Source organism: Nanorana parkeri, unplaced genomic scaffold (genome assembly GCF_000935625.1).
Source record: "Nanorana parkeri isolate BGI_ZX_2015 unplaced genomic scaffold, ASM93562v1 scaffold314, whole genome shotgun sequence".
NCBI classification, from domain to species: Eukaryota; Metazoa; Chordata; class Amphibia; order Anura; family Dicroglossidae; genus Nanorana; species Nanorana parkeri.
In genome coordinates, this window is record NW_017306582.1 from 683,916 (window position 1) to 710,209 (window position 26,294).

Sequence of the window (26,294 nt, forward strand, 5' to 3'; positions counted from 1 at the left end):
AACATACTTCAAAAAAGGAATTTGCTACTGAACATTCCATCCACCAGTATACAATGACCTCCATAATCATGGATGACTTCACCTTACTCCATTTACTGAGCATCAGAATCATGGCGAGAGGCAGCCATGCTGTCAATGGTGAATCATTGTAAGAAAAATGTGGGACTTTCAACAAATAATAATAATAGTAATAATAATAATATTCATTATAATAATAATATGAATTTTAATAAATAATATTTTAATAAATAATAGCCAGATTATTTATCAACACCCACTTTTCACTGTTTGAGAGGAGTAGGACAGCTAAGAAATACACACCCTAAACTGTAGGTTTAAAAGAATATATTTTGTATCAGGAATTTAAACATACACAGCTTGATCATTGATAAAGAAAACACTAACACATCAAAAGTAAACCAGCAATACTGAATCAAATCATAAATCGACCCAACACCTCTACATCGCATTAAATATCCTAAACTGGTTAGCATAACTCATCAGTGGGATGCATGGATATTACCCATCCTGTAGAAATACACAGGTTCCGGACTGTGGTTCCTCTGATGGCCTCCCCAAAATGGCTTCCTCCACAATGGCTTCCTCCACCAATTCAGAGATGATTGGAGGATCTACAGCTGAGTGATACACAAATAAGATACATTTCTGTTAATAGTTAAGGTTCTTGCATGCATATTTAAGATTTAACTCCTGATTTTGGTGTCACTTTAAGCTATGTCAAATGCTGATGAAATCATTCAAAATGGATGCTGCTTCTTAAGGTTTAAAAGTGTTAGTTTCCTACCGAATCAGCTGGTCCTCTGAGCACTGGCCCTGATATTCTATTTTAGGGTAGTTCCTTTCTCTGGCAGGGTCCTTTGTAGCCACCTTTGTGTCTTCTAGTAAGCTGTGTGTGTCTTCACAAACACACAGGCACAGCAAGGCAAACCAGTCCCCTGATGCCCGATCCTCCCTTCACCAAGCTAGTAGATGGACAGCTGCTGGAGTCTGCTCTGTCCCTTGTGATCTTGTACTGGACAGGAAGTTCAGGTAAATGGAGCTGATGGAGTTGGAGCTATTCAGAAACATGATGGCTGTAAGTGTTTGGGCACAAATGTCAATAAATACTTTGCTGGTCGATGTGTATTTGTTTAATCTGGATTAATCACTGAAAAAAATTTGAGCATTTAATTCTAGTCCAGGGAGAGTTTAATTCAAGTCCCAGGTGAGACTTACATGTGTACTATTTTGATGAGTAATTTGATTTGTGGCTTCTGATATCAAATACATCCAGAAGCCGGAAAAGATAGGATATTGCTTATCACTTCACTTTCTCTGTGATGTTCACATCTCCGACAACCTGAAAATGAGCAAACTCAGTGTTTCCTATCAAAGGAAGGACACTTCTCTGCGTGATAAGATTCCATCACAAAGAATAGGGTTCTGTGAGACGAAGGGCAGTTGTGGTCTGCAATCTTTCTCGGGAAGACGAGCTCTAAATTAGAAAAAGAAAATTAATGCAACAAAAGGAACAAAGTATTGCAACAAAACTAAATCTCTCATTTACAGAAATAAAAAAAGGGAAGATAAAAGAGGAAGACGAAATATTGCCTACAATACCAAAGTAACTATTTTTTTTTATTTTGCTAAGGCAGCTGGAAACTTACTTGTGGGTATAGGCAAGAGTGCCATTTCATTGGAATACAGCAGGAATGCAAAATCGAATGGTGAAAACCGCTTTAAAAGAGAACTATGCGGTAAGTGTTTTTCCCCATAGTTCTCTTAAGGGTCAAGGGAGGACACATACTAACCTCCTCCTGCGACCCAAAGCATAGTATACCGCCGCAGCCAGGACGGATCCCGTCATTACTGTAGAGATCCACACAGCTGCGTGAGTGACAGCTGGCTCTGCCTATCTAGAGACAGAGACAGCTGTACCCGCCCCCTCCCCTGTCCGTTCCTCCACTCAGCGCAGGAGGATCAGAGAGGGGAGGGGGGGGGGATTCCATGCAGGGAGCCGTGACTGACAGTCGCTGCTCTCTGCAGGGAGATGATCGAGAAGAGAGCGAGCGACGATATGTGTTCGCTCACTTCCCAATCTATTGAGCCGGGGTGGGACAGTTTAATTGTCACAGGTCGGCTAGAACTATGAGGATTAGTGATTTCTACTCACCTCATAGTTCTTTTTTAATAGTTTATAGTACAACAATCGTATAAACCATACAGCGGATTTTGGGGGCCAAACTGCTCCACCTCCATCAGGGCTACACTGGGAGCGGTTTGTCCCCCAAAATGCATTGACTGTTTTATGTGATCTTACTATGAATCTTTAAAGTGATTTGGACTGATTTGCTTTGAGTCACACTCATGGTATCCATTATTATAGTGAGCCTTTCTTCATGTTAGCAGCCTCACCAGAGCCAGTGAGCTCACCGAATGATTATGTTCTCCTCATTCCTTTGAGTGAATAAGTGTTGAAGTTCCAGTGCCTCTTGGCTATGTCCTTTTGGTTGTCTCATTTCAAATACTGTCACAACAAGAATTACTTTCACATATAAAGAAACAAATGTATCTGTTTAAAAGGCATTTTTTTTAATCGGTTTGGGATAGCAAGGAACGGTTAGAACCCATGTTCAGTTTTTACTGCTATGCAAGGCTTCGTTAGAGAGATCTATCCTCTCTTACTGTCCTGCCAACAATGTTTACCAGACGAAAAGTGAGGGAAAGTGTAACACAGACAGAAATTAATAGAGACACATTTTTATATTTAGTAGAGTAGGGGAATGCTAGAATCTTTGTTAGATTTGTATTACTGTCTATGTTCCATTTAAAAATCTTCTCTCACTTCCTGGCTGGTAAAACCATGGTCAATGAGACAGAAAGTGAGGGAAAATCTCTTTAATGGATAGCAGTAAAAGCAGGACATGGGTCCTAATCCCCCCTTCTTTTATAATATGTACACAGTTTATATATCATATGGACACTGCATGTCCAAAAAAAAGAAAAGCCACCACCTGTATTTAGCTAAGCAAATAGGTCAGAGCCTTCCACTGGATAACAGGTCTAGGTTCAGCAACTTTATATGCCCACAAAATGAGGTCAGCTGCCTCCCTCAATATACTGAATGACCAGGTTTTTCCATCAATGGATGCTTTCTTCCCTGATGGCACATTGGGCATATTCCAGGATGACAATGCCAGGATTCATCGGGCTCAAATTGTGAAAGAGTGGTTCAGGGAGCATGAGACATCATTGTCACACATGGATTGGCCACTAGAGTCCAGACCTTAACCCCATTGAGAAGCTTTGTGGTGTGCTGGAGACTTTACACAGAGGTCCGAGTCTCCCATCATCACTACAAGATCTTGGTGAAAAATTAATGCAACTCTGGATGGACATAGATGTGACATTGCATAAGCTTATCAAAATGATCAAACGGCGAATGTGTGCCGTAATCAAAGGTAAAGGTGGTCCATCAAAATATCAGAGTGTGTGACCTTTTTTTTGGACAGGTTGCGTATATCTATATATCTATATATATATATATATATATATATATATATATACACATATATATATACTGTATATATAACTATAAAATATATACAATGTGCAGTGCCACTGAAATTAAATAATTTGTTTAATAGAACAAATAGAATAGTTCTGAAAATGCATTAAATTAATTTCAAACTAAAAAGCAAAACAGAAACATACAAATATTTTTTACTAGTATCCTTTAACAGAAAAGGAAGGGATACTCCATGCTGATAAGCCCTGAAGCTAGTGACACAAAGGAATTCCATTGCTGTGATAGGTTGTATTCTTGTTTTTGAATTTACAGACAAAATAAGTGTAGATACAAAGGAACTTAGCAGCAGTCTGAGAAACCGGTTCTTCCTGTGGGTAGGTTTATAGGAAGAGGTTGCGTGTTGCGTCTTCTACAACACTAGATAGTCTCTTCTGCAGAACGCTCAGGAGCTGAACAAACACAAGTAAGTGTATTTTCGTATTATTTAGCTGGCCACAGATGTGGGGTGACAATTGCCCCAACTGGCCTTCATCAGTGTATGATCGCATGGCTATAGCAGAGAACACCCATCTGCACAATTTTTATTTCCCTTAATACAGTAATACAAACATAGTTACATAGTTACATAGTATTTGAGGTTGAATAAAGACATTAGTCCATCAAGTCACAAATTGTCTTACTGTATATTCGTAGAATCACCCAGTTCATGAATGTAGGCACTTAGGAATCAGCATGTGCATGATCCGGAGAATTGTGATTTGTTAAGAAAAAGTCATCTTTTTGAGTCGGTCAGAACCTTAATATCCAGCATACAGAAAAGTCCTGCTGTTATCCTATACAGTTGTATTGTCCTTAATGGAACACTCAGGCATGGTGTCAATATTGCTTTGTGATATGATTGACTTGCGTCACTAAAGGACAAAGTTATATCGCAGTTGGTGTGCCGGTGACTCTTCTCTACAACATTTACAATCAGACCTCTATGTGTTGATGGTAGTAGTGGTTGATTTTGGGCTGTGTAAACTGTTTCTCTCCTCCTACATGGATCTTGTAATAAAGAGGTAATGTGTACCAAGCATCCCAGGGCCTTAAAGATAATTGCAAGGAGAGGAATTCACATTAAAATGCTATTCATGGACAGATGCGACCTTCAGGCATATGTTTTATTTAGCATAAACCTATACTTAAAGCTGGCCATATACGAATCGAATTCTGGCCCATTTTCTGCTGAATCGGCTGAGGAAAAAACAGTGTCTAATAGCAAGCTTTTTTTAGGGTGTTGGCTCTTTTCTCTGGCTATAAATTTACTTGGAGAGCCTACATTGTAAATTGTTTGGGATGAGTATCTCTGAAAGTACTATACTTATTGGTTCAGTATGAAAACTAAGCAACTAGAATTTTCAGCAGAAGGTCAGCCATGGGCACCTCAGTATTTCTCTTATGTTTCCTTTGAAAATGATGACCTTAAAGTGCAACTGAAGCCAAACTTTTGTTGTTGTTTTGGATACAGCGAAGAGGGATTAGAACACCAGTCAGCTTTTTTTTGCTGCATCCCCATTAGGGATACTCACCCTCACTATTTTTCCAGGTGACCGTTATCACCAAAAGTGAAAGAAAATCCCAAACTTTGGGTTGTCACCAGAACAGGAATAGATGGAAAATCTTCCAATGGGGACACTTGTTCTGGTGGCCATGCTGACCACCAGGGATTTCCGTCACTTTGAATGGATTTTCCATCACGTCCTGTTGTGGCAATTGAACAGTAAATGAAGGAAAGTCTCCTCAGTGGGACACAGATCATAAAAAAAGCTGACAGAAGGATCCTCCACATGACGCTGCATTGTCTTATGTTCTGTATAGTACTTTTTGGACTGTATTTTGATGAGTTCTCTCCTCTTGATCCTCTCTGTACGGTATGTCCATGTATTGATTTGTATATCTGCACCCTGGATTTGCCTTATAACTTTTAATACAGTTGTAAAAAACATGTTAACAGGAGTTTGTTTGTTTTTTAATTCTTTATTTTATAAAACAGGGTTATCCATACAAAAAATATTGCACATCTGGATAAATACATTTCAATCAAGGTGTCAAGTGCCAGTACTATGAAGATGTTAAGGGTCTTCGTATGGATCCTGTAATTTTCAATGACAATAAAACATAGAACCGTATACACAGTTAACAGGAGTTTTAACCCTCTTTACTCTATCCAGAATCTTCCGTGGGATTACACAGCAGGAAGTGAGCTGTGTGGTTGAAAAGAACCCCTTCAGTAAACCACCTTCATTTTCAATATTCATTTCTCATAAGAACCTAGCTTTCATATACAGTATTTAATTAATTCAATGCAAAAACTGTATTATATTGAAGATAATTTAGTGCCACTCCAAGATATTACATAAAGAAATGACAATTTGCATGACATGTTTCTTGCTTTCCTTCGTTACACAATACTTGTTTTGCTCATCTCTATTTTGGCGTAATAGTCGCCTTTCAGTTTCAGTTCAATGATAAAGTTGTGTGAAGGAAGAGGAAGAGTGAACTGTGGTTTATAACACTTCAAGTAAAGTAAAAATGTATTGTCTATGTTGTTTTCATCCTAGAAGGGCCAAAAGAATGAAGATTGCTGCATTCAATGTAAGGCGGTTTGGCCTGAAGAAATGTATAGACCCCAAGGTGTCCCCAATTCTCACAGAGGTGGGTATTTCAAAGACAAATAACTGTATGCAGTAATACTGGACTTTACGGAAGAGCCTTGGGGCCATGCTAAAAAAAAAGAAACAAAATTCTGAGTTTGAAAGTCAGAATTCTGTTTAAATGTCAGAATTCTGTGTTTGAAAGTCAGAATTCTGGGTTTGAAACTCAGAATTTTATAAACAGAATTCTGAGATTAAAAGCCAGAATTCTGAGATTAAAAACACAGAATTTTGACTTTTAAACACAGAATTATATTTCATACTTTTTTTAGCATGGCCCCAGGGCTCTTCCATAGGACTTCACTTATCTAAATGAATGATAAAACTGGATAATCCAATTCGTAAAAAATTAGAGAATTCTTTAGCAGATCAATTAGAATTCAGGCAAGAATGCTAACTTATTTTGTAGTTTTTCTTATGGGACTTGTATGAGTTCAGGGCAATTCTTGGTCATTGCTTCCAATTGTCGTGAAGCCAATCAGGAAGCCTGGAGGCGGGTCATGACCTGCCGCCCAGCTTCCTGATTGGTCAGGAAGCCATGCTTCCTCGCAGTGCCACTAGTCAACGTGAAGCTGACTACCTAGCCCATCGGGAAACTGGGTGGTGGGTCATGACCCTCCGCCTGGCTTCCTGATTGGCCGGGAAGCCAGCTCCATGCTCTCTCGCGGCACTGCCAGTCAGAGGGAATCCCCCTCTAACTGGCAGTTCCTTTATCGGGTTAAGTTTTAGAGCATTTGGGCGAATATGAGTACTCGGCCAAATGCTCAGTATCAGCACCAATACCAATACCAGTATCTATATCAGTGCATCCCTAACCTTAAAGGAGAACTATGGGGTCAGGGCTTTTCCCCATAGTTCTCCTAAGGGTAACGGGAGGACACAGACTAGCGTCCTCCCGTCACCCACAGCTCCGTATACTGCGAGACACAGCTCGCGGTATACTGAGACGCCCAGCCGGAACGGATCCCAACAATGCTGTCTGGATCCACCTAGCTGCCTGAGTGACAGCTGGCTCTGCCTATCTAGAGGCAGAGCCAGCTGTACCCGTCCCCTCCCCCGTCCGTTCCGCCAGTCAGCGCTGGAGGATCGGACGGGGGGAGGGGGGGATTCCTTGCAGGGAGCCGTGACTGACAGTCGCTGCTCTCTGCAGGGAGATGATCGAGAAGAGAGCGAGTGACAGTATGTGTTCGCTCACTTCCCGATCTACTGAGCCGACCTGTGACAGTTTCATTGTCACAGGTCGGCTCAGATTATGAGGCTGAGTGAAAATCACTCACCTCATAATTCTCCTTTAACAATTAGCAAAAATTTAGCTTTGCCCTGAAGGAAGGACAGTGTCAGCACCAATTCAGAGATGATTGGAGGATCTACAGCCGAGTGATACACAAATAACATACATTTCTGTTAATAGATAAGGTACTTAAATGTGTTTTTAAGATTTATTGAGTGTCGCAATATGACTCAATATTTAATATACTGAGTATTTTTTGTTTGTTCCCGTTACAAAGGAATAAAGGAAAGGTAAGTGTATGTGTATACGTATGTTGCTGGGGGTTTACAGGGGATTAAAGCAAACCTCATGCTTTGCCCTGAATGGGTGAAATGCAGATTTGCTTTAATCTAGAAAGCTCATCAATGTGTCTGAGAGAGCTGTGTGTGTTGCCCACTGCAAGGAAATACATTTCAGATGCCATTTTTCCAACTTGATTCACAAAAAAAGGCATAAGCTAATTGACATTTAAGGCATATGCAGACAGCTTTTCTTTCTCTTCATATTAACTATGTGAATGAGGTTTGATGACTTGAGCAACTAAGGTTTTGCAAGGGAGAAGTGGGATGACAGAGGAAGTGTTCTAGACTTGAATTCAGACAGAGAAAATGTTACCCAACTCAAAAAACAGTCGTACGAAAATGTCAGACTACGTTACACACTTATTTCAGGGCAGGGAGCCAGGAGAGGGTGCTGGTGGGATATGAAGAGGCTAAGCATTGACTAGCACAACTTGTAGAGTCTGCTGCATATGTTTGGGTCTATGCAACCTGTTCAGGACTGATGGAGGGAGGGTTGGATGTGGGGGGGGGGCAGACAGGAGGGTATAGTGACTGTTTAGATCTCTGTTGCTGTCCAAGAGCCCAAAATCAATCTTTGGACTGTGTGAAATTATCGCAGCTTGCTGTACACAACTAAAGCCTAACTGACCCCTTCAGTTTAAATCAGCAAAATGTATTCCAGGTGCTTCAATACAAAAAATGTTGAATGTTTTAGTTGATTTCCTTTCTAAAGCAGCCACAGCCTGAGTAGAAAAACCTGTCATCTGCCAGTATGTTGAAGAGTGAGATCCTTGCTCTCTGTGTGGAATCAATGGTCTCTCTGCAGAGGTCCGATACACCTCCTACAGAATCAGACCTATAGAATTGCAATTAGCAAAGCTCATGCTTTCTGCTGATTAGAGAGCTCTAGCTCTGACCCAATAGGTTGTGTCAGACCTCTGCAGAGAGATCACTGCTTCTACACAGAGAGCAAGGGTCCCACTCTGCAGCATGCTGACAAGGCACAGGCTTTTTCTCTCAGGCTGTGGCTGCCTTAGAAAGAAAACCAAATGTAAGACATGGAACACCGTTTCTTAAGCACCTGGAATGCATTTTGCTGATTTAAACGAAAGGTTCAATTGGACTTTAAGACCTGATACATGCTTGACCTGTTCTCTTTCAGCCTGTAAATCCGCTTAGGGATGGAGTTCTTCTTAAGCAAGACTACCGAATGTTCCTGAATGAGAAGTGAGGGGTCTCAGCATACATTTTGCACACCAGTGACTTGTGCTCGCTAAACCTTTTGATGAAACCTATTTAATTAGTCAATAAATTATGTGCTAAGTCAGTGGTAGGCAACCTTAGCATTCCAGCTGTGGTGAAACAATAAATCCCATCATGCTTCTCCTCTCTGTGTCATGCCTGTGGCTGTCAGAGCCTTGGGATGCCTCATGTGATTCGTAGTTCCACCACAGCTGGAGTGACGAGGTTGCCTACCCCTGTGCTAAATGCTGTAACTGATATATTGCAATCTTAATTCATATTTCGGTGGTTTTACAGCAAATTCTAATCTAATCTAGGTCATCAGCTGTCTCATTCTGAATTCTATAAAGGGTGGGATTAGCAAAATAGGTCTGGTTGTAGCCAAACATGGCCAGATTTAGTTAGGGTTTCAGCAAGTCTTTGAGGAACGTATAGTTCCTGATTTGCTTTCAATGAGATGTTGGGAGGAATAAATTGGCCCATATGGTAATGCACATGGTGGCCCGTTTCATGTCTCTGTGGTCTTTTCCTTTATTATGTACAAATTTCATAGCAGCAACGTAAAGATGAAGTAATAACAATCCTATTTGCAGATTATATCACGTTATGACATCATCGTACTTCTAGAGGTTTTTGATACCAAAGAGAAAGCTGCAAAAAAGCTTATGGAGCAGCTAAACAGGTGAGTGTTGTTGAAGTTAAAATGCTAAAATATGATGTTTTACATTGGGTATGGCCATCAATGTACCTCCAGAAACCACAATGGGTGCCAGTTCGCCCCACAGACGAAACTCCCCCCACATTGGTGATAAGCTCCATCCAAACATACTGTATCTCATCCTGCTTTACTGCTATGTGCTGTGAGACCATGAGGCAAACCGCGTCTCTTGCTGTCACTCTGCCAATAAGATTATATGTGCATGGAATGTATTTTATGCATGTTATATAAATAAGCCTCCCTTGTGTAGACCTCCAACAGTCTGCTGCTTGGTACCACCATATTGGATGTGATTTCAGCAGCCCCATCAGACTCAAGTGACACTCTATACTGTTCACATTTGTTCCTTCCCCTGCTGCTACATAAAAGGTTATGTAGGGAGGTAAAGGGAGGGGCTGAGGAGCATGGCCAGCACAGACACTAAAGAGGCAATCTTAAATATGGCCTGCAAAGAGGGAGGGGGCTATGCTAGGGAATTTACTTTTCCTTGAGTAGTCACATTTTCTAGCATGCCCTAGGCTCATTGCAAGTCAATATAAGTTATGGAAAGGAAAAACACTACAAGTAAGCATTTAAAATACTTGAATTTTCTGTGCTTTTCACAGAGCAAACATTGCTCTGCTGTTGCAGCACACTTATCAACTTACCATTGTGCTGTGCTGTGCTGTGCTTCTGGTGTGTCCCTGCACCTTTAAGGAGGAATGGGCTACCTCCAGACATTCCTGTCTTCAATTTACTTATTGCTATATGTGCTCCAACATGGATACTCTCATGGACTAGAGTTAGGGACCACACTTCCTTGAAGAGGCAATGTGGCTTTTATGTATATACAAGTATGTGCAATATTGATAATTATTAAATATATATATTTTTATATGTTGAATTTATTTTTGAATGTCATCTTCTAATACCACATTATGCCACTAGATGGAGCTAAGGAGCATAGGAAATAACTATTGAACTCCTATGCTCCTCAGCTCCATCTAACATCCATAATGGGGTATTGCAAGATAACTTTCAAAAACACATTGAACTTTAAAAAATGTTTTCAAGAATGTTCATTTTGTGCATCCATTCACACAGAATGAGCATTCGCAGAGATACGCAGGGCCAATGGCTCTGTGAATTGTTTATAAATAGACCCCAAAGTGTATGGTCAGCCTAACTGTGTTCATAAAAGCCATTGCAGCCTTTGCTTCTAAACCTTCTGAATACATCCCTTTGATGCTAATTTTATTCTCCATGTGCTTTGCTTTAGCACATATTAATATTCTTTTTATGTTATATGTGCAATTAAAATGTCCTATTTTATTGCAACAGCAAGTGCAAAAAAGGAGCTTCATACCAGTACATTATAAGTAAACCATTGGGAAGAGGTCATTATAAAGAACAATACCTGTTTGTATACCGGTAAGTGATATAATTGAATGTGGGTCAATTCATGAAGGAGTTAGGTTTTGGGTTCCAGTTGTTGGGTGTATTATTTTTCTATTCCATTGATTCATGTTACACATATAATTTGTGTTTACTGTACCAATACTGTGATTTTGTGTTGTAAGGGAGCGGGAGAGTGGGTCTAAAATGCATTGGAGCAGCTTTGCATGAAAACTGGGAAAAAAGGTGTAAATGTAGACATACAATTTTGGCTGATTCCCGTGAATTGGTCATCGGTCGGGCCATGGATGGCCATGCCGGTGCTTTATCGAAAGATCCAACTCGTCGAGATCTCCAACGAGCTGACTTCATGTTTAGTTAGAAGTAAGAGGTTTGGACGAGAATGCTCTACTGCATGTGCGCAACCCGCGGCATTTCCCTATACACGTACTACACAGCAATAAAGTATTACAATGAACAAGGGTCAGACTAATCCAGCACGTTATTAATATGAGTTGCCCCAGTCAATATGGCCGCAAGCGGCGGCCATATTGACTGGGGCAACTCATATTAATAACGTGCTGGATTAGTCTGACCCTAGTTCATTTTCATTATTTAATGCTGTGTACTATGTGTATAGGGAAATGCCGCGGGTGGCGCATGTGCAGTAGAGCCTTCTCCTCCAAACCTCTTACTTCTAACTAAACCGGAAGTCAGGTCGTTGGAGAGTTCGAGGAGTTGGAGTTTTCGACAGAACACCGGCACCACCCGACCTAACACATTTCTATTTGAAGGAGCAGGGTGTAAAATTGTCTGCCAAGCAATGATGACAACCAATCAAGCAAGTGTCGGCTGGCAGAATACAATAACCCGAAGGGAAGATTTCTCTACCACACTGTTTAGTATGCATGGGGGAATTAAGTGATTTATCTCGTGCAGCCCGGTGGGTTGAATGAAGGAAATGTCTATGTGTATGGCCAGCTTTACGCTGGAGGAAAACAATCTAAACAGGCAGCAACGCAAATGTGTACTGATGTCATCCGTGGGGCAGTGCAGAGGTTGAGTTGACCTAGACCTGGAGCTTTCCTATTTGTGCCAGCCAGAGAAGGTCAGAGTGCTCATTCTTTTATTGTAATGACCTATACCGGAGGCATCCATTGTATAAAACATCTGTGAAGGAAGCAGGGCACAAACATTTGTAAGGGTAGGTTGGCAAGTATCTGAGCACCCCATCATTACATGAAGGTGGGGGGGATTTGCTTAGCCTTGTATAGATTTTAAAGCCCCTTGAACCCTCAGCAGCTAAATACATTCCACATGCTTCAAAACAAAATATTACGTTTACAGTTTATCTTTCCAAAGCAGCCACAGCCTCAGTACGAGAGCCTGTCCGCTGCCAGCAGCAGAGAAGGACCCTTGTTCTCTGTGTGGAAGCAGTAGTCTCTTTGCATGGGCTCCAACATGCCCCTGCTGAACCAGACCTATAACTCTACAATCAGCATAGCTTATGCTCCCTACTGATTGGAGAGCTCAAGCCCTGACTCAACAGGGAGCAGGGGTCTTTTGCTGCAGCATGCTGGCAGGGTACAAGCTTATCTACATAGGCTGTGGCTGTTTGTTTCAGTGCATCTGGAATGTATGTAGCTGATTTAAACTGATGGCTCAATTCAAAATCTGACCAAGATTTTCAGGGGCCTGATCAGAAGATCACATGGCTCGGGGCACTAACAAAGTAGAAGCAGGTACTTTACCGTTTCTGATACTAACCTGTGGCATGAATTGTGTTTATGCAAAGTCTCTTTAAAACACAATTGAGTATTAGCCAAAAGAGATCAATAGACCATACCTGCACTTACAGCCAGCAAGGGGAAAGCAAGGACTGTTGATATGCAAAAGTGCTCAAAGGGGTGTGCTAAGTGAGTCAGGAAGGACTGGCGAGATTTGCTGGTAAGGGAAGCAGCGAGGAAAATTAGATTGTAATGGTGAGGGATGAGTCAGTAACTCACTGTGTGAAAAAGAAGGGGAGCCAATAAGTTAGCATGCCATGAAATGCTCCCGATGGTAGTTGAGGTTTTTTTGCATAAGATATACCAAACCCCCAGGCTTGAGGTATCGAGTTCATTTGACAAGAATGATATACGCCTGTACCTGTCAGAGGGTACATACTCCATACTTAGAGAACCACTGCCCCAGGCAACATTCCTCAGAGACATGTAAACATGTGTATAGATGCAGAGACATAGTATATGTATTTATTTATATATATCTTATGCAAGTTCTTTACCTGTAAAAACCAGCCTTGTGTAGACATCCAAAAGCCCCAAGTCAGCTGCTGACTACCGCCATCTTGTATGTGATGTCAGCAGCCCCTGGAGACAAAAGCTGTCCATGCACGGGTAGATTTCCCTGTGATGTTCAGCTCATCTGATACCGCCATCAGAGACTTGACGAATGTCATTCGTGATTTTAACATTCGATTTTGTAATAAATTAAGTTTCCCAAACTAAAACCATAATCGCTGTTAGAATTAGAAAAAATTTCCTTCGATCATTTTCACCACTCTCTTTAGTGTGATCATGTATAGAATGCTAACCGACACATACACTTGATCTCAGGATTGGCAATTCCTGAAAGAATGTATATCTATGAGATTTTTTCACAACATGCACTCCATACTTTTTTTTATTTTATTTGAGCTCTGACATACACTTTATTTGTGTAGTTTGGATGTCCGTTTTATGGCCGTGTTTTACCTGTTTCGCATTTCTTTGTACACAGCAGGCCCTGTTGAGATTGGTTCGTGTTGTAGGCAAATACAGGTCTGGAGAACTTTTTAATCACTTCCTGTCTCTCTTGCACATCAGTGACACGGGAAGTGAAAGGGGGACACAGGAAACCCTTTTTGAATCTATACAAAACTACATTTATGGAGTCAAATGTTAGGATCTCAAAACCCATCACAACCATCTGCAGTTATGTTTTATGCTTTTTTCAGGGAAGACTTGGTGAGGGTAAAGGAAGAGTACCAATATGCTGACAAGCAACGTGGCGACGAGGATTCCTTTGCACGTGAACCTTTTGTCATCAGATTTGAATCAAAAGAGACCGGTATGCGAATATAAAGTATTACCGATAACAGTTCATATACAATAGAAAGACGACAGTTACTGTGCTTATAGATTTTCATTAAATATTCAGAAAAGAAATGCCAATTGAATTAATAATTCAATTAATTACCCATGTAGCGCTCACCCCCTAAGGAGCCGCTGGAATAACCCGGGTCATCCCTTGTTGTCTAGGGATATGATCTTCAGCTGCCCCATTAGCATTTAAAGGAGAACTATGAGGTGAGTGATTTCCACTCACCTCATAGTTCTAGCCGACCTGTGACAATGAGACTGTCACAGGTCGGCTCAGTAGATCGGGAGGTGAGAGAACACATACCGGGTTCGCTCACCTTTCGATCCTGTCACGGCTCTATGCCGTGACAGGGGAGGGGCTGGATTCCCCTCTCCCCGCTCCGATCTGCCATCGCTGACTGGCGGAACGGACGGGGGAGGAGGCGGGTACAGCTGGCTCTGCCTCTAGATAGATAGAGCCAGCTGTCACTCACGCAGCTGAGCGGATCTCGACATCAAGGTCGGGATCTGCTCCGGCGTCTCAGTATACCGCGAGCTGTAGCTCGCCGTATACTGAGCTTAGGGTAACGGGAGGACGCTAGTTTGTGTCCTTCCGTTACCCTAAGGAGAACTATGGGGAAAAACACTGACCCCATAGTTCTCCTTTAACCGCCCTCTTCTAGTGCCACAATGCTGATGTGCACTCCAGTAGTACATTGCTGAATAACTTTTAATAACATCTTTGCACTGGGGAGAGAGGGTATAGGGATCCTAGACATCCAGGATGTAACAGACATAGACTCCAGACTCACCAGACCTTTTAAGCATCTCAATGTAGATCCACTTGTGGTACAGCGAATAGTAATTTGAGTAATAGATGAGCAGGGATGAACATGAATCCTCAGCAGAATAGACACCAGCCATGCTCCAGAGGTCCTCTATGTTCCAGGCACCTCCAGCAGACATCAGCTTCTCTGGTTCTCCTCCTCTGGCAACAGCACAGGCCTCCTCCATACCTGAGGCCTAGGGAAACACTTCCCACACTCCAGCCTCTGCCCACCCCCAGGCCTCAGGCCTAGCCTGGGGGTTGGCTGGACAGCACTCAGCCCTAAATCCATGTAGGGTTGCCACCTTTTCTTCAGGCCAAACCCGAACACTATAGCGCTTCACGGCAATATGATGTACCCTATCCCAGCATGCACCACTGGTTGAGAGAAACCCAGTGATTGGCTGCTGTACTGTACATACTGTTCACTTACAATGCCTCTCATTGGCTGTCCCACAATATAGCAGAGTCACACTCCACCGAGGGGGTACAGTCATTGCCAGATACCTGGAATTAACCAGATAAATGCAAACTATAATCCAGCCAGGCTGACTACAGCTCTTGCAATCACTAAATGTCTAGTAGCCACTTCACAAAAGGTGATGGGGGCTACACACATATAATTAAAGCCCATTTGAACCCTCTTAATGTATTACTGTAATGCAGTTAGGCAATACATTAATGAATTGGACTTTTTTGTGCTTTTTCTCTGCTGAGTGCTACAGCAAGAACTTAAAAAACTCTGTTATAACAGCGCCAGGAGAGTTGGACTGCTGTTCTCACACATAAGCAGCATCCCAGCTCTCCAACATTCCCCACTGAACACTGCTCCAATCAACAGCTCTGCTCAACGAACAATGATGGATATTGGTTAGAGCAGTTTCCAATGGGGCGTGTTGGACTGCAGGCTTGTATGTGAGAGCTGCAGTTGGACTGCAGGCTTGCATGTGAGAGACTCTCCTATGTGCTGACAGGACGCAGTCAATGTTTGGCCAATAATGTCCACCCCTGGCTCAGTCTATTTCTATAGTCTATATTTAGGTCTATATAAGTCTATATTTGACTTTTGTCGAGCCGACAGGGCCAAAATTCGACAGACTCAACAGGAATTGGCCAACATTTTAAACATCTGCAGGGGCCTTAGGCCCCACTCACACTTGAGTTGTGTGTTTGGGCATTATTTTAAAACATTCATAAAGGTGTTTTGTGCACATTTCAGTCTTGAGCATTTCTTCTTATTATTTTTAGCCAATGCAAAGCTAGTTAGTAGAAAAAAGAGTGGAAAAATGCATTGCATGCTCCTACTGAAGTCTATTCAGGCCAAAACACTTGACTCTGCCCCATAAGAAGCTCATATACTTTTTTGAGTTTTCGAATTCACCGTTTTGCTACAGGCGACAGAACACTCGGATGTGAACAGGGGTCATTGAACACAATGGGCTTGCTCCTGTTGAACGTAGTAGCGCTTAGGCATTAGAGATGAAGGGGTTGATTTACTAACCTTATAAACATGCCACGAACATGTATACACCTCTGTAGTGTGTTCCCTCCCAGCATGATCTATGGGTGGAATCTAAACACCTTTGTAGTGTGTACACACCCAGCAGGTGTGTTGTGCAAAGCCAAGCATGAATTGCAAGGTGATGTTGTGTAAATTAGCTCTATGTTGTGTTGCTTGCGTTGATGAATGCAGGAATGTAAATGCATGAGCTAACCATTTTTGTCTAAACTGTGAAGTAGCATTATATATGCATCATGTGCATGATTTTTCCATATATGGCATTAGTGGAAATATGCTTTTAGAGACTTTTTGGTTGATAAATACGTTTTGCTGTGTGAAAATCACACGCACCTGGTGCGTGCGTGTGTTTAGGTTAGTAAATCACCCCCGAAATGTTACTGCTTATAGCTGGTTCCTGTACTGATAAGATATTCTCTTATCTTCGTTCCAGCTGTGGAAGATTTTGTCCTCCTCCCTATCCACACGACTCCCAAAGACTCCGTGCAGGAGATAGACGAGCTGTACGATGTGTATCTTGACGTGAAAGAAAAATGGTGCACCACGGTAATAACGCACTGCCGTCCAAGCAAACCAGACTGGAAACATAATATAAAGTTTAAAATAGGAGATCTCCAGGCAAAATAATGTAGCTGGTTTTGTTTTTTTATCTTTTAATGGGCTGTGTATTCTATTGGGATATTTGTAGCTAGAGTTCTGCTTTACATTTTGTTTTTCAACGCAGAATATTATGATACTGGGAGATTTCAATGCGGATGGATCTTACGTCTCTGGGAAGAAGATGAAAACAATTAGACTGAGGAGCGATAAGAGTTTCCATTGGTTGATCACAGATGACAAAGACACGACAGCCAGCAACACTACGGACCACTCTTATGATCGGTATAAAAATACATCTAATGTGCATTCATAACACTGTTTTTTCTTAGTACAGCAAAATATTTAGTATATGGGAAAATGTTTGTAGGCACCTGACTATCACACCTATATGAGCTTGTAGGACATTTCCAAAACCATGGCCAATAATATGGAACTGCCGCCTTCCCCTTTGCAGATATAGCAGCATCAACTCTTCTGGATGTCTTTCCACAAGGTTTGGGGATGTGTCTGTGGGAATTTGTGCCCATGCAGCCAAAAGAGTATTTGTGAGGTCAAGTACTGATGTTGGGGAAGACCTGGCTCAAAAATGGTGTTCCAAGTCATCCCAAAGGTGTTCAGTAGGGTTGAGGTCAGAGCTCTGAGCAGGCCACTTGAGTTCCTCTACTTCAAGTTCATCAAACCATGTTTTTAAATAGCTGGCTTTGTGTACAGGGACACAAAAGAGCATTCGCCAAACTGTTGCCTCAAGGTTGGAAGAGCACAATTGTCTATAAAGTCTTTGTATGCTGTAACATTAACAGTACCCTTCTCTCGAAAAATCTAAACTGAGTCCATTTAAAGGGTGTTCACATACTTTTTCTATATAGTGTATTTAGTCATTTTTTTTATTACACTAAGCGACTGATGTATACAACTTCTGTGTTAGTGTAATAGAAATGACTAAATACACTGTATGGAAAAAAAATATGTGAACACCCTTCAAAATTACTGAGTTTAGATTTCTCCAATGGAGGGTACTGATAATGTTACAGCATACAAAGACTTTATAGACAATTGTGCTCTTCCAACTGAGGGAAGTTTGGTGGAGGTCCTTTTCTGTTCCAGGATGACTGTGTCCCTGTGCACAAAGCCAACTCCATAAAGACATGATTTGATGAGTTTGGTGTGGAGGAACTCAAGTGGCCTTCTCAGAGCTCTGACCTCACCCCTCCTGAAGTGTACTGTATAGTGTAAAGCTAAGTCCTATGCTCCTCAGCTCAATCCAGTGGCAGTCCAGGTTCCAACCCAGAGAGAACCCCGAGGCTCTTACTGGAAACGTGTTTTGGTGAAATGTGCTTTTTAGAAAGATGTCTCCTGATTCCCAATCCTGAAAGGAAGTCACAGACAACAGTAAAAAGCTGACAGGGCTTTAATCAGTTGCCCGTTCTGTCCAAAAAAATGTTGGGGTTGGGCATTTAAAATAGATCTGCATTACCACAGCTCTAAGTATGCGCTGTACGTTGTCACCTTTTTGTCTTCTTCAGGGTTCCCATTGCTCCTTTTCTGCCATTGGGAGGCCACTGATGATGTACTTGCCACACATATATGTGCAGGAGTTCCATTATTACGGCACTACGTTTTGTTGTATCTGCTCAATTAATGCAAAAAATACCCATTGATCCTGCCAGAAATTCAGAAATGTCCTGTGACCTGTGCACATCTCTCCGGTTTAGTTTAGTGCTTTTTTTTGGCAGATCAACAGGTACTTGTCTTTACTTGCAATGTCTTTAACCCCACTTTAAAAGTTACTTAACCACTGGAGTCAGGGATACGCTCCAGATCATGTGATCACTGTGACAGCAAGTCACAGCAATCAGATGCCCGCCACTGGCTCTCAGTCATAAACAGTGACCAGGAGCTGTCGGAGACCTTGCTAGGAGCACACAGTTAGCGCACTTCCAGCTCAGAACACTGGATACATATATGTGGCGGCCAGACGTAAAAGCCCGCTATGGTGCCGCGGCATATGTGAGCGGGTCAGGAAGGAGTTAAAGGTGAAAACATGGAGGAATGTGCATGCATTGCAGATTATGTGCTTACGTGCATATTTTATTTGTGTTTGTAAAATAAAAATGTGATATAAATAAGTTTTAAGAATCATATAAACGCATCACTTTATAAACCTGCATACTAGGTGAATGAATGATTGTGGTTCTTGCCTTTTAGAATAGTTGTCCATGAAGATCTCCTCAAGCACATCGTTCCAGACTCCGCCAAGCCTTTTAACTTCCAAGAAGAGTATAAACTGACCAATGAGGAGGTGAGTAGAGGGCCACATCAAGTGTGTGTGGGCAGGGGGGGGGGGGGGGCACTTTTAAAAGGAAAGGAGCGAAAAAAAAAAACACATAAGAAGTGACATCCCAAGGTATTTTAAATACAATCGGGACTTTTGCACTTCACTCATAAATGGAACTCTGGCAAGGACTGAAAATCAATAGGGAATATATAAAGTGAAAAGCTATTTTTCCATGTCTGCTTTTCATTTTTGGATACACTGGAAACCAACCTTTATAAAATAATGTGTCCGTGGCGGGATATAAAAACCAAACTGCTAACAAAGAATAAAGGAAGGTAGATGATACATCTTTTGCTTCTTCAACGTAGACCAGAACTCGAAAAGGAAAGATTTGCGATTTTATAGGGAATGTCTAGAAATGTAAGTTGTAAGTACAATTTGCCTTTTGTATTGAATTCCTTCTGAAAAATAGCAGAACGCTTTCTGGTATGTGAGTGTGCCTAGGCCCTCCAGACTCATTGCTGTGTATCTGCAGTGTGAGATCATCTATGGTACTGCTGTCTCTGACTCCTCTAGTCTCAGGAGGTTTGGTGATGTCACTACTGTGCTGCTCACCTTGCTGGAGGCTCTAAAATGAGGAAGGAAAGTCCTGCCTCTAGCAAGATGGCCGCCTTTACATAGCGACACAGTGCAGAACATGGCATGGTCAGTAATAGGGAAAAGATCAGCTGCAGGGAGGCCACATGCAATACTGAAGACTTGCCCTCTGCCTTCACTTCTTTTGGACTGAGTTCAGTTCCTCTTAAAGTAGTAATAAACTTTCAATCTTTTTTCAGTGATGCCCAGCAAAGTATTTATTCACGTTTTTGCCCAAGCACTTACAGGCATCATGTTTCCAAACAGCTCCAACTCTCTATGTGCCAGCCGATTCTCGTGTGAATGAGGCCTAATAGTCCGTTATTTTTTCATTCCTGCCACGGTTCCTATAAGCTGTTTACCTTATTAGAGGTATTAGAATGATAGAATCAAGGTTATAATCTCATACTGAGCTTGTAAAACCCCATTTAATGATGTTACATTTATATATTTATCGCAGGCTCTGGCTGTCAGCGATCACTACCCAGTGGAAGTAGAGCTAGAGCTGAAACCATTAAAAAAAAAAGGTGGAAAGAAAAAGTGATGGATCATACTCCTAAAATGTAATCTGCCTCTGAACATTCCATCCACCGGTATACAATGACCTCCATAACCATGGATGACTTCACCTTACTCCATGTACTGAGCATCAGAATCATGGCGAGAGGCAGCCATGCTGCCAAGGGTGAATCCATGACCCACGACTGAATCCTAGATATTTCACTTCAAAACTTGGAGGCTGCAATTGCTGACTTCTCATTCTGTGAGTGTCATGGGGTTGTCATGCTGACACTGTGGCTTCTAGTGGAACTCCAGTTTATTTTTTCTTACATGTAGTCCGGCAATATAAAAAAAAAAAAAAAGTAAAAGCTGCTTTTCACTGCAATACACACCTCCACTCCGGCACTGTCCCCAGGTTCAGCACTGCTCCTCATCTGAGCTGAATAAGGGCCAACATAATTCAACCCATTTCCTGTGAGCCCAAGCTATCATGGTGCACCCCCTGGGGACTATCACGGCAGCCTGGGCTCAGAGCACAATATTGAAGTATGGGGCCACTCTCTGCAATATTAACCCCTTCATGACTGAGCTTGTTTTTGGTTTCTGTTCGTAAATGACTGACACACTTTTGACATTTTTGCTGTGTGATTCTTCCACGTCAGTAATATACTTTCTTACAAAGTGCACCCACACATATTATATATTGTTTTTTAGAGGACAGATAGGGCTATATATTTATATCACATATGTGTGTCTAACGCCTCACTTAGGACAAATACAAATTAAAAAAAGAGGAAAAAACGTAAAAAAAAACTTTTTTTCCCAGTTTTGATTTGTAGTATTTTTTTTTAACAAAACCAGCACAGCTAAAAAAAAAATGCAATACATACATTCATTTATTTGTCCCTTATTTTTAATTTTTTTACACTTTTCACTATTTTTTTTTTATTTATTTACACTTTTTTTGTACTGACAAATTTTATTTATTTAATTATATCAGGCAGTCATTGTGAATTAATCTCACTATTACTGCTTGATAAATTAATACATTTTTTTTATTATCAGGCTGCTTCAAACTTCAGAACAGCCGATAATAAGTTAGTGACACTGATCCTGCAGCAGTTCAGGATTCAGCTGTCAGTGAATGTTTCAGAAAACTTAAACATTCTACTTTCAAGAATAGATACATTATGTGTCTAATACATAACATTTTGTATCTATTCTTGAAAGTCAAAAGATAAAAAAAAAAAAAAGCCAATATAGCTTGAGAGAGATATCTCTCGATCTATACGAGCTGTCAGAATGCAGGCAAAAGCCGACATGTGTGTCCGCTTTGCTGTGACTCTCAGACACCCGATATTAAGGTATCGGGTGTCTGAAAAAGGTTAACCCTTTCAGTAATGGATCTCTAGATAGTTAGACATCCATTACTGAAAGGTAACCGCTGATTCTCAGCGGTTAGCAGCCTTCTAGTGCAGCAAATAACTCGTCACGTGAGTCATTTGGTCCCTTTGTGGCTGGACGTACAGTGTACGTCTCCCGTCACGAAGGGGTTAAAGACTGTCCACCAGAGGGAGACCAGTCAGAGGACTTCTGGGTTTAGAGGGTAAGTGTTATGACCTGAGATGGCTTCACTTGGTGAGGTCTAGGTTCAGCAACGTTATGTCATCAAAAAATGAGGTCAGCTGCCTCCCTGAATATACTGAATGACCAGGTTTTTCCATCAATGGATTTTCTTCTTCCCTGATGACACATTGGGCATATTCCAAGACGACAATGCCAGGAGTCCAGACCTTAACCCCATTGAGAATCTTTGGGATGTGCTGGAGAAGACTTTACGCAGAGGTCCGACTCTCCCATCATCACTACAAGATCTTGGTGATAAATGAATGCAACTCTGGATGGACGAAGACGTTGTAACATTGCATAAGCTTATTGAACCGATGCCACGGTGAATGTGTGCTGTAATCAAAGCTAAGGCGCTCCAACTAAAGATTAGTGTGTGACTTCTTTTGGCCGGGCGGTGTATATTACAGCTTACTTAGATGTGGTGGCTGCATTAGTTCTGCTTTTCAGTCTTCTATTCCATTTATTTTCACCTGGTGATCCTGTCAAATAACACACTTCCTGTCTCAGAGTGACAACACTTGCCCACCATCCTGTACAAAAAGTGCAAACAGGGGGATAGGGCAGATTTTTGCTTTATTATTTTAATTTACTGGAGTTCTGCTTCTAACCCAGAACAAAGTCTGACTTTTTTTTTTAATCTAAATACCTAGGGCACGGGTGCCCACAATTTTTGAGGTCTACTTTTCAAATGGCAAGCTACATGAGATCCACCAACGAAAAAAAAAAACCTTCCTCGCTGTCATTGCTTGTTTTCTTTCCTGGCTGTCTCTCTCCTCTCTCTCCCCTGGCTGTCTCTCCCGGCTCACCTTGCTGTATTTTGCAAACAGTGTAAACTAATATTTTTTGATGTAATACATAACACTTCAACCACCAGTATCCACCAGAAAGGTGTCGGGGCCGCCATTCACACCCTGCGTGATCTACCAGCATCAGCTTTGAGAGCTACTGGTAGATCACCATCCACCTAATGGGCACCCCTGACCTAGGGCTTCATTTATAAAAGTTCCACCTGGTATATACCGTTCACATGGCACTGACAAGTATAGGAAGTATATAGGAGTGCACTCATCAGCACCATCTGGAGGCGCTAGTATAGTGCAAATGGCATCCACCAAATGAAGCCCATTTTAATTTTTAGTTCTTGGGATGAAATATTTGATGTGAGTAGATTTAATAAACATGTTTTTAACTGTATGTTCTACTTTTGAATATATACTGAATAAACAAATGATGATCATCCAAACTTGGGAGGAAGTTTAAAATCCAAATAAAAATCAAGTTGAAGTTGGCTGAATACATTCGAGAGGCATGAATACAAAGGCCGTGTAGTCTTACAGTTCATTTTCCATAGAAATCAGCCACAGCCTGAGAAAATAAAAAGTCTGTCCCCGCCAGCATGATACAGAGTAGGACCCCTGCTCTCTGTGGGGAAGCAGAGCTCACACTCCACCCAGTGAGTAAGAGCTCACCATTAAGCTCCGATTTAGGCGGGAGCTTGCTGGACATCTACAGAGAGCCCACTGCTTCCACACAGATGCACATTTTTCCTGCAGAATGCTGGCAAGGAATAGGTTTTTTTTTAAACTTAGAACAGCCTAAGAAAATTTTTATAATTCTGCCTGTATCCCTATCAGGCGATTTCCCTTCAAGTGCCATGGGGACAGAGCGATAAAAACAATGTTGGAAGTTGTAACACTACCCCCACTCTACTAAAAATGCATTTGCCTTGTCCAAATGACAACTGAATTTGTGCATGGACATCACAGAGACAGCAAACAAGGGGAAAAGCCCTCTTCAGTGTTGGTGGATGGACCTGGCCTAACATACACCAAGTCCTCATTTAGACCTCTGCAGTGCAGGAGTGCGTCCAATGCCAAACAGTTTCTTGCATTGCATGAGATCACATTTTGCAATGTGTGGTGTTCTGTGATGCCATTAACGCTTAATGGCACCCATACACAACTAACCATCACATGCACATTGCATCGCGCCGCATCAAATGGTAACCTATTAGTCTGATGCAATTTTAAAAAATGGTGCATGAATTTGAGTGCAATTTTAACAAGCGCACCGTTCAATGCAGCTGTCTTGTCGCATCACAGAGGTCTGAACAGAGGGCCCAAAGTGACACAGTCATCTCCCATACAGGGCAAAGTGACAGTCACAAAACAAAAAACATACCCACAACTAGAGCTGCAGCTAACGATTATTTTCAAAATCGATTAGTTAGCCGATTATTAAGTTCGATTAATCGGTTAATCGGATAAACAATAAAAAAAATATAAAAAATGGCTCCAGTGATGGACTACTAGTTTGTATTGAGATTGTAGTCCATCACAGGAGCAAGCTTGGAGCGGTGAAAAAAAATAGTGTGGTGTGCAATATAGTGAAAAGGAAAGTGTAAAATTATACAGCAATGAATGCAGAATGGCACCGACTATAGAGGAATACAAATCCCAGCAATAGTACATTATACAGCGCAATGCAGAATATCACCAGCTATAGAGGACTACAACAAATCCCAGCAATAGTACATTATAGCTGGTGGTATTCTGCATTGCGCTGTATAATGTATTATTGCTGGGATTTGTAGTCCTCTATACAGCGCAGTGCAGAATATCACCAGCTATATAGGAATACAACAAATCCCAGCAATACATTATACATACAGTGTATAATGTATTGCTGGGATTTGTATTCCTATGTAATTCCTATTCCTATATAAAGCACAATGTACCATCAGCTATAGAGGAATACAAATCCCAGCAATACATTATACATACAGTGTATAATGTATTGCTGGGATTTGTATTCCTATGTAATTCCTATTCCTATATAAAGCACAATGTACCATCAGCTATAGAGGAATACAAATCCCAGCAATACATTATGAACAGGGCCAACTAACCAGAAGCCGATTAATCGATTATTGAAAAAGTTGACAACTTTTTCAATAATCGATTATAATCGATTATGTCGATTAGTTGTTGCAGCCCTACCCACAACCTGTGCTCCCTTGCAGCTTCTTAATCTACTACAGCTAGTACCTGAAATACTCTGTTAGCAATCCCAAGAACCACTGACATCACTCGCCCTGTTAACTGCCAGCACTCAAGACTAGCGAATGGCTACTACACCCCCAAGCACCATCACATGCTCCCCCATACCCAAAAGTGTTGGATATGCTGACCTGCTGCAGAGGGGCAGGGAGCTGCATGAGAGTGCAGGAACGATAAGTATATGGGGGTCAGGGGATGCCCTTTACAGGGACACTGTGACCTTGCCTTGCATGCGCGAGGTGCCTGTCTCTAAGAATGTGGCAGATAAACATAAAGGGTTTTTCTCTATATGAAACCCCTGGCAAAATGAAATAGAATGACTTTACATATTTATTTGTTTGGACAGAAAACACACACACACACAATGGGAATAACGAATAATTAACATTGCTTTAGTCACGGATGCCGCTGCATTCAAAAAAATGAAAGGAAAAAACAAACACTTGTGTATTATCGCTGTACACAAAACATACAAGAGATCCGTCGAGTTGTCACTTCAGGGAACATCTTTGCAATTCCAACTGCACAACCGGAACACAGTCACGCAAACACTCCGCTCACTTCTTTCCCGATTTCTTTATCCCGCCGCCAGCTGAAAGAGAACCACAGGTTTCATTTCCTCTTAATATTCTTCCTGGCAAGCATACCTGCATGGAGACTGAGATTCCACACAATGCCGTTACAAGCTCGAGCACATCATACAGGGAAATTCATATTGGCTGGAGGAGATTCTAGGGTAAGCCAGCTTATAGATAAATGGTGTTACAGCGGATAGAAAATAGGATTACTTCAAGATATGGAACTGAGCAAGTAGAAACTGGACAGACAGCCAATGTCCCAGCTTAAGTCCAGCACATAGGTTTCTGACACCCTACAACTACCCTCACTCTCTGGGGTCCATTAATGTTACCCCCATGGGCACTTGTATACAAAAGCAAAACCTGCCAAAAGAAGATGAAATACACTTACCTTAGCGGTGGCCAGTGACTTGAAACGCTGCCACTTCGCTGCTCCCAGTAG

The 26,294-nt window shown here is 41.6% G+C and overlaps 1 protein-coding gene across 1 annotated transcript; it reads left to right on the forward strand.

Annotated features, from left to right (window-relative positions):
• The first annotated feature begins 6,145 nt into the window (after positions 1-6,145).
• Positions 6,146-20,629, forward strand: LOC108788227 (deoxyribonuclease gamma-like). Its single transcript, XM_018557965.1, has 8 exons — positions 6,146-6,226; positions 9,612-9,700; positions 11,057-11,146; positions 14,106-14,218; positions 17,008-17,120; positions 17,299-17,456; positions 19,380-19,473; positions 20,546-20,629. The coding sequence occupies exons 1-8, from the start codon at positions 6,146-6,148 to the stop codon at positions 20,627-20,629; spliced, it is 822 nt and encodes a 273-aa protein (XP_018413467.1).
• Positions 20,630-26,294: the final 5,665 nt, after the last annotated feature.

What these genes read in the sequence shown, in the direction of transcription:
- LOC108788227 (XM_018557965.1), top strand. Translation starts at nt 6,146, where the DNA reads ATGAAGATTGCTGCATTCAATGTAAGGCGGTTTGGCCTGAAGAAATGT. An exon ending in TGTCCCCAATTCTCACAGAG is followed by an intron (nt 6,227 to 9,611) that starts GTGGGTATTTCA and finishes TCCTATTTGCAG; the next exon opens with ATTATATCACGTTATGACAT. An exon ending in ATTTGAATCAAAAGAGACCG is followed by an intron (nt 14,219 to 17,007) that starts GTATGCGAATAT and finishes TCTTCGTTCCAG; the next exon opens with CTGTGGAAGATTTTGTCCTC.